Raw genomic sequence first — 12195 nt, forward strand, 5'->3', positions numbered from 1 at the left:
CAAAAAAAAAAAAAAACAAAGCAGGAACTTACAAGAGTGAAACTCTTCTATCTAATAAGTTCTGTCTGACAAGTTCCCAAACCTATATGCATATTAGAATCACCTGGGAATCTTTTAGAAATTGCAGAACCCAGGCTACATCCCAGATCAGTTAAATCACAAATCTTGGGTGGAACACAGACATCAGTATTCTTTGAATCTCCTTGCATGATTCTGTTGTGTAGACAAGTTTGGGAACCACAGGCTAGAAGCACAGCATGGACTTGGAGCCAGGGTGCCTGGGTTGTAATTATGGGCATTAACTACCTATATAGCTCTGGGCAGGCCCCTGTCTTCATGGTTTCAGTGTCTTCTCTATATTTGGAGGTAGAAGTTCCAGGTAGGTTATTTCCAAGACGATTCTGGCATTAAAACTGTATGACTCTAGCCAGGGCTCATACCTGTAATCCTAGCTACTTGGGACGCTAAGGAGGGAGGATTGCTTGAGACCAGCCTGGGCAACACAGTGAGACCTTGTCTCTAAAAGTATGAAAGAAATAACCCATTGTGGTGATGCACACCTGTGTCCCAGATGCTTGGGAGACTGAGGTGGGAGGATCGCTGGAGCCAGGAGTTTGAGGTTGCAGTGAGCTATCGTTGCCCTACTGCACTCCAGCAAGGGTGACAGAGCAAGACCCTGTGTCTAAACAAACAAACCAACACAAAACACAAAAATAGGTGACTCTAGATATCATAGATATCACTAGACAGGTATTAGCCATGCTTAGAAGTTCCTGTTTCCCAAATAATGGCTCTATTCCAATGGTTTGATTCAGGTACCTCTTAAAAAGGATTTTCTTCTTAACATGATGACATTTTTATTCTGTATATTTAAGATAGTTATGTTGATATCTGTTTTCTCTTATATGGTATTGCTGTATGTTGCTAAAAAAAAAAAGTGGAAGCATATGGAGCAGTGTTTTGATTACTGGGAATGAATTTTTTTATGATCTTTATTTTAAAAAATTCTCAGAATGCAATTTCAAAAAGAATTCTTTGTATAGCAGTTTTGAAACTTACCAACTATTTTCAGAGCTGGTCTAAGGAGCATCTAGATCATATTTTCAAAATGTTGCTCTTTGTGCCAAATAAATAGGAAGCTTAGCCTCTTGAAGAGTGTTCAAAGCTGTACAGACTTCTCTCTTGACTGTTCTTGCTGGTGCCTGGGGTTCTGCTGACGTGTGTTATAGTTTGGACCTGTTTGCTTTAGTCTCAGCCAGAATACTGGTGTTGGGGTATTGAATGCGGTGCCTAATGCTTTTGAAAGGTACACTATATGTATTTTTCTAATATATATAAATAAAATGTTATCTTCCCTTTTTTGAAGAAAAATTTAATTTAGTTTATAAATTTCTTTAAAGAGGTGTCTAAGTGTTTTATGTGCAAATAATATCAGGAGATTGGTGGTCAAAGAATGGCTGTCATGTCTCTTTCATTTATCTTTCCCTTTTTGGAAAAATCAAACACATCAACAAAGAGAAAGCACATCATCTTCCTTTCTTCTTTTGATAATTTCTATTCCTAAGCAATGGAAGGAGAAGCAGGTACTCTTTGAGTGACTGTATAGATTGTACTCTTTAAAAGTGTTTACATTAATTTTTAGTTATATAAAGTAATACATTATTCATGTAAAAAACAGAAACATTATTAATAAGGTTTTGTCAAGGTTGTTATAAAAATCTGAAAAGAACATGTTCTTTGACTCAGCATTTTTACTTCTGGAATTTCTTGTAGAAATACTGATGTGTGTCTGTGTGTACCCTTGCATGTTTTCATTGTAGAAAGAAGTAATCACTCACTCTCACATTTGTAAATACTCAGGAAAAGGAAGGATATATCAAAATATTAATAGAGGTTTCCTCAAGATATGTCTGGCATTGGTAGGGGATGAAGAATGATTTTGCCATTTATAGTATATCATTATGAATTATTTGGACTGGTTAGCTTTCAGTTTCCATGTATTGGTTTTATCGGTTTCAAAAACAACAAGGAAAAACAGTCATTTGAGCAGGTTAGTGGGGTAAGAAAAAGGTAGAAAGTATGTGGAAGGGAAAGGTGGTTATAAAAAATGGTCATGGACTCTAAGACCTCTTTGAGATATCTCTGTATGGTTAAAGAAATTAGCAAGCAGGATGGTGCCCCAGGCTTAGAGCCTTGTTTCTTAGAGTGTGTCACTGACTCAGACACCCTGTATCGTAGGAGCGACTATGGGCAATATCTGGATGTATCTTTGTGTTAAGTCACATTCTCAGCTTTTTGGAACCTTCGCTTTCCTTTCTCTTGATGAGAATTACATTGTACCTTACCTTTACATGAAAAATATGTTTGATAAACTAATTCATTCTGTAATAGAGAAAAATAAAGGTGTTTCAAGAGAAGACAGCAAAAAGCATTATTTAACTTGGTGGAATGAGTCTAAAAATAGAATTTCATGCCTTTAACATCTCAGCATCTCAGCTAAAGGTTCAGAGAGTTGGAATTTTTTAACGGGCATGCTACTGATATATAAAGGAACCCTAAATATAGGAAAGTTAATGAATCAATTAATTTTTTGAGTTTCTTAGATGAAATTCAGGTATTAGGATACAGTATTTTCAAAAAGAATTCTTTCTATAGCATTTGTCAGACTTACCACCTGTTTTCAAAACTAGTCTAAGGAGCCAAGGGCATTTAGGTTATATTTTCAAAATATTGGTATTAATGCCCCAAATTTAGGTTTGGCCTCCCAGAGAGTATTCAAAGGTATGCAGATTCTATATGGGTCAGAGGCTTTTGAACATGGTCTCCTGGTGCACCGTGTTCTCCTACACATGTGTTATAATTTGGACCTATTTGCTTTATTTTTAGCCAAAATTTACAATTTCATTCCATACCCAATGCTTTGTGTACATTTTTTAAGATTTAGTGTTATCTTTTTCTGGTATCATCTAGTTGGACCCACATGCAGCATCTGTGAACACTGACAAATCTTTCATGTTTTATAAATACCTTGGTACCATTGTTACTGATTGGATTGTGAGGGAGTTTGATATTGAAGACCTTAGGTGTCATTTGGAAAATTGTATTTGTTCCTGGTACTTTTTAAGAAACTCAATTTCATAAGCATTGTTTAATTACAAGTTGACTTTTCTATTCTTGTTTCATTTTTTGTTTTAGTTTTCTTCTATCCACGGACATTTTGCTGCTTCTGTAATTATAACATTAATACTTTTTCTGTTTTCTATTTACAGTTTATTTTTGCTTTAAACTATATATGAAAGACATTAATGGAAGCAAGAAACGTATCTTTGGTCCCTGAGTGTTAGAGCTCTGGAATGTAGCAGTTGGCATTAGACCTGATTTCCTGATTCACGGGTTATTCTTATTGATGCAGTGGGAAGTGTGGCACCCGTTGCATTGTACCTTTAGTAGTATTTATGAGAGTGCTTTGTAATTTTTATCTTGACAGCAAGCTTTTTGGATACAAGGTTTATCTGATAATATGAAACAAAATGCTGAGTCATGAATAGGTGTATTAAAAAATAACAAGCCTGTACGCATTTTTTTTTTCATGGAAAAACCTGAAGAATATACTGCTAAACCAGGCCATCTCCAGTTATCATCACCATAGCTGAGTTTCCTGATGAATGTCTTTCTATAAGAAATTTTGCTGTGGAAAATGTTGGACATCCATATATCAAGATAGGTTGACTTTGAGACTGTTCAGTTTTTACTGTCTTTAGTGTCATCTTTGTTTTTGTTTTTTTTTTTTAGAATTCTGGAATGAGCAGGTAACTAGACTTCTTCCTCTGCAGATGAGGAAGTGTCTAAAGAGCTTCTGTGCATTGTAAAAATAACCTGAGCAAGTTGATTCTGTAACTGTTCTCAGGATCTTGCTTCAATATTTAAATTTAGTCAGGAAATTCTCAGGAATGTAGTAGCATAAGTGTTGTTTTCTGAAGAATGGGAGGTATGCTGCTTATTCAGCATTCAGCCCAACTGCTAATGAAATATTTGACAATGACAGCTGTCTTTTCTGAAACCCAGCCTATACCTTGCTTTCCTGGTGCCACATAGTAGATATTTTTTAGAAGGGCAATATATAAGTAAAAAGAATCCTTTAGAAAAACAAAAGCCAAACGCTTGTGAGAGTCTTGTTTCCAGCATTCATGTTCCTATGTGAATATCAAGACCTGAAGTTGTTGTTGCATGTATGGCAATATATTGTAGAGACCAGTGAACCAGCCAATGAGCTGTTAGTTTTGAGAATACACTATTTGTAGTTTGGAGCAAAAGTACTGTTGTTTGAAAACCATGAAGTACAAACAGTTTTTCAGCTCTGAGAATTGCTCATCAAAGTTCAGCAGATAGCAGCTACATATGTTATGTTTAAAATCAGCCTTTTCATGTTCTGGTGGCTTGAGACCATCCCACAGGAGTTTTTCCTAGAATACTGACCTGTTTTGCATTGGCTTTAGTTGCTCCCTTGAGTTTTTATGTTGGAGAATATTAGAAATGCTTACTCCTTCAACTTTCTGATTAGATTGTGTTTTCCGTAGTGAATGTTTTGTCTACCTCAGTAAAATATGGTAGATTTCATACACCAGACTGCCTGGTTGAAATTTCCAGAGCTCTTAAACCACATCTGTATCTTCTACGTAACAACCTAGGTTAAATCATTGTCTACCAGGTTGACGTGTGAAAATCCTGTTTGGATAGTTCTCTTCCCAAGCCGGTTGACTTTTTTTTTTAAATAGTGTTATTGGCTGTTGGAAACTTAACTGATGAGTTGCTCTTCTAACAATAGTGTCTATTTCATATCAAATCCGATTTTGACCTTTACACTTGTCTTCACATTTCTAATTTTCCAGGTACTTCCAGGTGTTTTCTAGCTAATATATCATTTCTGCCTATTTTTCTAAACCGTTGTGTCCTTCTATGCTTTATCTTCAACCCCTAAGGATTCTCAGAATTTCTGACGATTTACCTTGATGCAGCAGGATTGACTTAGTATGGGGAGAAGCATTTGATAATCTGTTGACCACAAAAGCCTGTACCCATTCCTTTTTACTGCAACTTCGTGTACTATTAACTTGCTTAGCAAATTTTTCCCAGTGTAGACAAAAAAGATGAATTTTAGCCTCGCTTTCATATGAATTATTACCCAATTTGGAATGTGTGGGGTCTGAAGTTATATATAGATTTAAATAATTTTATAATATACCAAATGAGAATGCAGTAAGCTACCCATGGTGGAACTCCATGGGTTGTCATGGAGTGCCAGATTTGAAAGAGACCTAGACCAGAGTCTCAGAGTGGACGGACGGCTTGAGTGTCACTGCCTTGGCGACTCTTCTTGGGTTTGGCGCCCCATCTGTGTGTGTGTGTGTGTGTATGTGTGTATGTGTGTGTGTGTGCCCTTTCCTCCATGGCCCTGGTTAGTTTTTTGCCTCACTGACCCTCCTCTCCTTTTCAGGATGAAGTATCAGAGAAACAACTATTACCTGTAGCTGCCAGTCAGGTTACATAGGTTGGAGGCCCTGGATATGGTCTCTTGTGTTCTTTCTGGGTTACAAAATAGTGAGAAAGGAAGGATAACTTTGCCATTTGACTCTGAGTAAATATTTGTTTGTTTAGCATAAAAATTTGTTGAAGCTTCATATGTCTCTCTAAAGTTTAGCTAAGAAGTCTTGTATGCATATCAGAGTAGCTGGTAGTCACCTGTTATTCCAGTTCTATCAAGAGAGAAATGTATTACTCAAACATAATTTATTTTATATAAATAATACAAATAAACAATATAATTTATTTTTACATTAAAAATATAATAAAGCTGATTACATCTAAAAGGGTTCAGGGACTAGAGTATTTGAGTTAAATAAAAATGGGAAACAGTCGAAGGTTTAGAATAAATAGTAATACAATATTGATCCTTTGGCATTTGCTTTATTTCAAAAATTGTAATAAATGTTTTTAGTGGGGATCATAGGCAGGACAATATGGAATCTGGTAACTTCCACAATCTTCTAATGAAGGAAATTAGAACATACATGTAGAGGAATAATGTGCTGGGTTGTTTTATGTTTTTTAAAGCTTTCTAATTGCTTGGGTTTTAAGTGCATACCCAAACTTCAAGAAATACTTCAATAGGAAGTGGTTATTTGTCTTGTAAAAAGATTCATAAGAGTTATTTAATAAATTTTTAAGTAAATTTTTCATCTTAAAATCAGTTGACATCATGTTGATTACCAATCTGAGATACTTAAAACCATGTTATCTACTTCCAACTGAAAAACAAGTACAAATACAATTTTTCAGAAATGACATTGTCACTATTTCCCTTAGTATTTTATTTTCCAAAATGGGATCTATCTGCAGCTTTCTGGGAACCTAGCCACAACTTGTGCTACTTCTTGTCAGTGGGGCTTTCCAAACTATGTGATGTGGTAATCATAAGGAACAGTGTTAATATTCATTGTGAGTCTGCCATTTATGAAACCATTCAAAAGTGTAATGTCTTGGGTATTGAAAAGCAAAATGTCAAGTCCCTGGTATATTTTGTGATTGAATAGTCAAGTAAAATGACATCTGATGTTTTATATATTTTCAGTATTAAAAATTACATGGTATATTGGATTTAGGATTAATTTTTAAACTACAAAATGATATTCTTTAAATAATTCATTGGGAATATGGAAGGAAGAACATTTACAAGGTTTGGGGAAAGCTTCCCCTAAGATTCCTTATGCTCTAAGAATAGTTTTTTAGGTCAAAATTGGATTCCTTGAAGAAAATGATCAGCTCAATCAACTTTATTATATGTTCCTTAAAGACAAATTGAAAGGAATTGCAGGTATCAAGAGCTGCTTTAAATTAAATAACGGAAAAATTTAACTTTCAAGCCAGAAATATTTGGTGTGTTCTTAAGAAACTGTGTATGATTGCTTTCATTTGCCTAATGCTGAGATCTGTATTTGACTCGCTTAATATTGCATTAAGGAATAAACTTTATGTGATTGAGTAGAGTGATGAATTTAGAGAAGTGTTTTTGTTGTTGCTTTCTGTTTGCTTCTCCCTCTGAACTTTTTTGTGGTACATCAGACTTTAATTTAACTTGCCTTTCAGTTCTTGAAGGTGGTTAGGTAGTTATAATTTCATGCCCGCTCTGAAACATTTAGTAGACACAGATAATATGTCAGTAGTATGTTGACTGTTTTTCAGGAAAGTGTTACTTCGTGCTCCCTGAGCCTTCTAAAAGGACCTGGTCTGGCCCAAGTTTCTGAGCGTTATATTCCTCTGGTCTGGCCCAAGTTTTTGTGCATTATATTCTTCTAATCTAAGTCTGTTTACTTTTAGGATTGTGCAGACTGGTGCTTAAAATGGAAGTCGATATTAATGGAGAGTCTAGAAGTACCCTGACCACCCTGCCCTTCCCTGGGGTCGAGGCCAACTCCCCAGGAAAGGCAGAGGCAGAGAAGCCCCGCTGCTCCAGCACACCCTGCTCTCCGATGCGGAGGACTGTGTCAGGCTACCAGATCCTGCACATGGACTCTAACTATTTGGTTGGCTTCACAACTGGCGAGGAACTCCTGAAGTTAGCTCAGAAGTGCACAGGAGGTGAAGAGAGCAAGGCAGAAGCCATGCCATCCTTACGCTCCAAACAGCTAGATGCAGGACTTGCCCGTTCCTCTCGTTTGTATAAAACCAGAAGTAGGTACTACCAGCCATATGAGATTCCAGCTGTCAATGGCAGGAGGCGAAGGAGGATGCCCAGCTCAGGAGACAAGTGCACTAAATCTTTACCTTATGAACCTTATAAGGCCCTCCATGGGCCTCTGCCTCTTTGTCTTCTTAAAGGTAAGAGGGCTCACTCCAAATCTCTGGACTACCTCAATCTAGATAAAATGAACATCAAGGAGCCAGCTGACACAGAAGTGCTACAGTACCAGCTTCAACACCTAACCCTCCGAGGGGACCGTGTGTTTGCTAGGAATAACACATGAGTGACTTACAGAGAGTTTAAACCAGTTTAGGTCAGCCTATGCTTGGCTAGAAAAAACCCACTGCTGTACTCTGTACATGACTCTTCACACTATAGATGGTTATATCAGCTAAGTGTTCCTGGAACATAAAAATTGTTTGGATCAAATTTTGAATACAGGAATGAAATCACAGGTACTTGGGGGGGGATATCATTCTAGACCACGCAACTGCAAAGAAAACAGAATGTTGACTGTTAGTTTGTATAGCTTTTTAGCTAGGAAAAAAAGGCTCTGGTACAGTAATTTCATCTTTATGATTCTGACACTCAAATTGGGAATGTTATCTGCTTGGTTGTTGCTGACTTGATATGATTCATTAGAAATTTATATATTAAGTACTCAAGTACTTCCTGAATCTCTGTATTTTACTATAAAATGTATGTAATGATTTGTTTTATGAAATTTAGAACTTGAACATTGCTGAATTGGACCACTTTTATTTTTAAATATTGAGTTTAAATATTTTATAACTGGTTTTGCACTGAAAAAAATTAACATTTCAGATTGACAAGAGAATAATCTTTCTTCACTTGCCTCAATAATATTATTGAGCAATGAATTTTTTATTTCCGCATGGAAAGTTATTGATCTCTATGGCTGTAAAATATTTCTTTATAGCGTTATTAAAGTGTGTCTTAATAACATTAAATTTGGGATACAAAGTATTTATTTTACAATGGGTCGGGGGAAGCTTTTCCAGAAAGTTTCCAATATGACATTTTCATAAGTTGAAAAAAACTCTCCTTAGTGTTTATTTTCTACCTTAAATTCACCTGGAACTTTAAAATGGAAAGGATTCTTTTAATTGTGGATTATAGGCATAATACTGTTTGCATCTGAATTTTCTGTAAGTGAGTAAAACTTTAATAGAGGAACTCATTTTTACTATCGAATGATTAAACTAAGTATGAAGTGATACCATTCAGCATGGCATCAGGTCATTCCAGTTTTAGTTCTGTGCAACACAAGCACTCATTGAAATTCCAGTTTCTAGGATTAGTGTAGGAGCCTAACGTGCTTCTACAGTTTTAATGGGTTAATCTTGGATTACTTAACAATTTATGTCAATTGCACTGGTTTAATTTGTTGCTAAAGAAATAATGCCCTGGCTTTAGTAACAAATACAGCTCAACTATTCTTGAATATATTTTGAAAAAAAATGTGTATGTAACTTACCTTTTGTAAACGTTTCTATTTCTTTTTCCCCCCTTTTTTGGCTCTTAAAGGTGCAATTTATTACTGAATTGGCATTTCTGGCAGCATAGAACTGCTTACTTTTTATTTTGGGGCTATGAGTTTCTTAGGTGTTAGCAATCTTGCTTATAAAATAAGAACACCTTTTAATTAATAAGTGGGTCATTCCTGGTGCAATTGTGATTTTTCTTTAGCCAGAATGAATGGCAGACTCTATTTAGAGCAAAGTAAGTATTAGAAAACCCTAGGAACTCTTAATCAATGTTTATTACACTTTCAGTAAGGCAAACTATGTGAAAGAGCCTTGGGGAAGTTGGCCTATATCTTACTGAGTTGATCAGATTTCTCGTTGGGTTGGAAACTTTTGGCTGTTGTATATTTTAACGTAAATTGCACCTTTGTAACATATTGTATTGACGAATGATCACTAAGATTAGCTATGTCTATACAGTCATTAGTTTGACAAGAAATAGAATCCTGTCAGATGCCAAAGAGTGGGATTTTTACGTTTAATGATTAAACACCATTATTTATTGACAATTTACCTTGTGGAACTGTATTATTTCTAACTATGAAATAAAGGGGTGATGTAAACACACATTGTTGTGTGGTGCTTTAAAGCAGGTTCACCATCAACAGGCTACTTACTGTTCAAGAATTCCACTGAAGCACTTATTTTAAGGCCCTGTTTTTGTTAAACAAAGCAGTGACAACAGTAACAAAACCATTTACTTTTGATGCTCATTGGCATTTTAAGATAAAAGATGTATTCATGGCAATGATATGTATTCAATCTATTAGGAAACACAACTGTTTGCCTGTGAGATCTGTTTTGCCCATGTGCCTAAGTTTCTTAATAATAGCTAAATAAAAATTTGTAGCTTTTTTGTTTTGTTTTGTTTTTTAACTGAAAGACAGGTGAAGCTCTGTGGCAAAAATAAAGGGGTTAATAGTATGAGATATGTCATACTTACTCTTTTCTGATTAGTAAACATACATAATTTTAAATTTGGTTTCCCAGAAAGAAAGTTTCAACTCTAGGTCAGTAATTTTCACAATGTGTTTGCAGAACCCCTTTATTAGTTCAGTCTTAATTTCTCTGTACCCCATGGAATTGTGTCCTATGGTAAGTAGGAACCAATTGTTAAAAAAAAAAAAAAAAAGGATAGGCTAGATCTCTTTTCGTTGAAAAACAATCCCTTTGGACATGGTTTCTATTTTTTAACTGTTTCATTTTTTATTCAATTTAATGTTCCATACTAAATAGGACACACTTGGCCAGAATATACATGATGATGTTATTTTACTGTTCTTGCCCTTAAACATTGCAGTACTATATAACTTTAATTTTTTTTCTTCTTTTGCAAAGGTACCATTTGTTAGAAGCCCAAATGATGTGTAAGAGTTGCAATAAAATTTCATTCCTTGCCTCAATCTGAGGTGAGCTGCTTTTGTTCTTTTTCCATTTGGTTGCATTTTACACCTCTGGATGCAGGGCCCCCGTAGTCAGTAGTCATGGAGAAGAGGCTCAATGGGGATAGATTATAACATGTAAAAACCAGCTCAGGACCCCCAGATCTTCTGCACTCCAGCCCAGCTGGGCTACTGTTCCAGTGCCATCAAGTCCTGTCCATTGTTTCTTATGCCTTGTAATAACCATCTGTGGTCACTGTCTTTTTCCTTCCCTGGGACACTTTATTTAAATGATTTCAATATTTGAGGTCTGAGAAGCTTTTTGAAGATTCTGAGTTAACTTTTAGAGGCAAATTAGTCTTTCACTAAAGAAAATGTTTCTTCAAATCTTAAGAAAAGAAGCCTTTTTTAACTTATTTTTTCATTGTAGCATATTTTTGTCTCAGACTTTTATTCTATTATAATCATTGAAGTTTTTAAAATAAACTTTTAAGTGACCCTGGTCTAAGTGGTTCTCATTCAGAGAACAGAGGAGGAAAGACTGTCACAGTTTATAAATGGCATAAATGCTCTGGAGGAGTTAGGGTTGAAAGAGAGCAAGGATGTACATTACTGTAATGCAGAGAGGACAGCAAGTATTAAGTAAAATTGCCTTTTTAAACAATGTAATTTGATTAGAGAAATGGAAATTGATGAGGAAGTTTGTCTTGGAACTATAATAAATGTGATTGTAAAGCTAGTAAGTGGAGGCTGTCAGCACTTAATGATGCACTTCACTTTTACCTCTTTAGATATGAATTATGAAATGGACTTCTTTGATATTTTACATTGGAAAAAGTTAAGGATTTTTCTGGCTGAGAAGACTAGAAGAAACAAATGAAGAATGAGCTTGATTTGTTACTTGAGTTTGCTGAGCCCCCAAGGACACTTCTTTCTTTACTCTAGCCAGGGGAGATGTTGAATTTGTATTATGAAATGACTTTGTGCAAGGTTTTGTTTTCCTTCTTATTTATTTGTTGTTTTTTTTAGACAGAGTCTTGCTCTGTAGCCCAGGCTGGAGCGCAGTGGCATGATTTTGGCTCACTGCAGCCTCCACCTCCTGGGTTCAAGTGATTCTCCTGTCTCAGCCTCCTGAATAACTGGGATTATAGGCATCAGCTAGCACAGCCGGCTAATTTTTGCATTTTTAGTAGGGATAGGGTTTTGCCATGTTGCCCAGGCTGGTCTGGAACCTCAGGTGATCCGCCTGCATCAGACTCCTAAAATGCTGGGATTACAGGCATGAGCCACTGTGCTTGGCTGTGAAAGGTTTTATTAAATGGCTTCAGAGAGAAAGTCTGAAACTAAATTTGAATGTTGTCACCCCTGATTGTGGGGCTGTGCTTGATGTACAGATGTATGGGAGAGCACAGAATGAGAAAAGGGAACTCAGCATTTATTAGATTGGAAGAGAGTAGTTGCAGTTGGTACAATCCTTAAGTGATCCTGGCTCGGGTCACTTCTGGAAAGAAGAGCTTTGGATGCTTTT

The 12195-nt window shown here is 35.9% G+C and overlaps 1 protein-coding gene across 4 annotated transcripts in view; it reads left to right on the forward strand.

The window, feature by feature from the left end:
• The window catches only part of MACIR (macrophage immunometabolism regulator), a 20568-nt gene extending 10714 nt beyond the window's left edge, over positions 1–9854 (forward strand). For all 4 annotated transcript variants that reach the window (XM_017511808.1, XM_017511810.2, XM_017511812.2 and 1 more), the window contains exon 3: positions 7375–9854. In XM_017511808.1, the coding sequence (XP_017367297.1) occupies positions 7398–8021 (624 nt within the window). In that variant the 5' untranslated portion in view covers positions 7375–7397 and the 3' untranslated portion in view covers positions 8022–9854. The remainder of the gene's footprint in view (positions 1–7374) is intronic.
• The last annotated feature ends 2341 nt before the right edge of the window (positions 9855–12195 follow it).

This window comes from Cebus imitator, unplaced genomic scaffold (genome assembly GCF_001604975.1).
Source record: "Cebus imitator isolate Cc_AM_T3 unplaced genomic scaffold, Cebus_imitator-1.0 Scaffold452, whole genome shotgun sequence".
NCBI lineage: Eukaryota > Metazoa > Chordata > Mammalia > Primates > Cebidae > Cebus > Cebus imitator.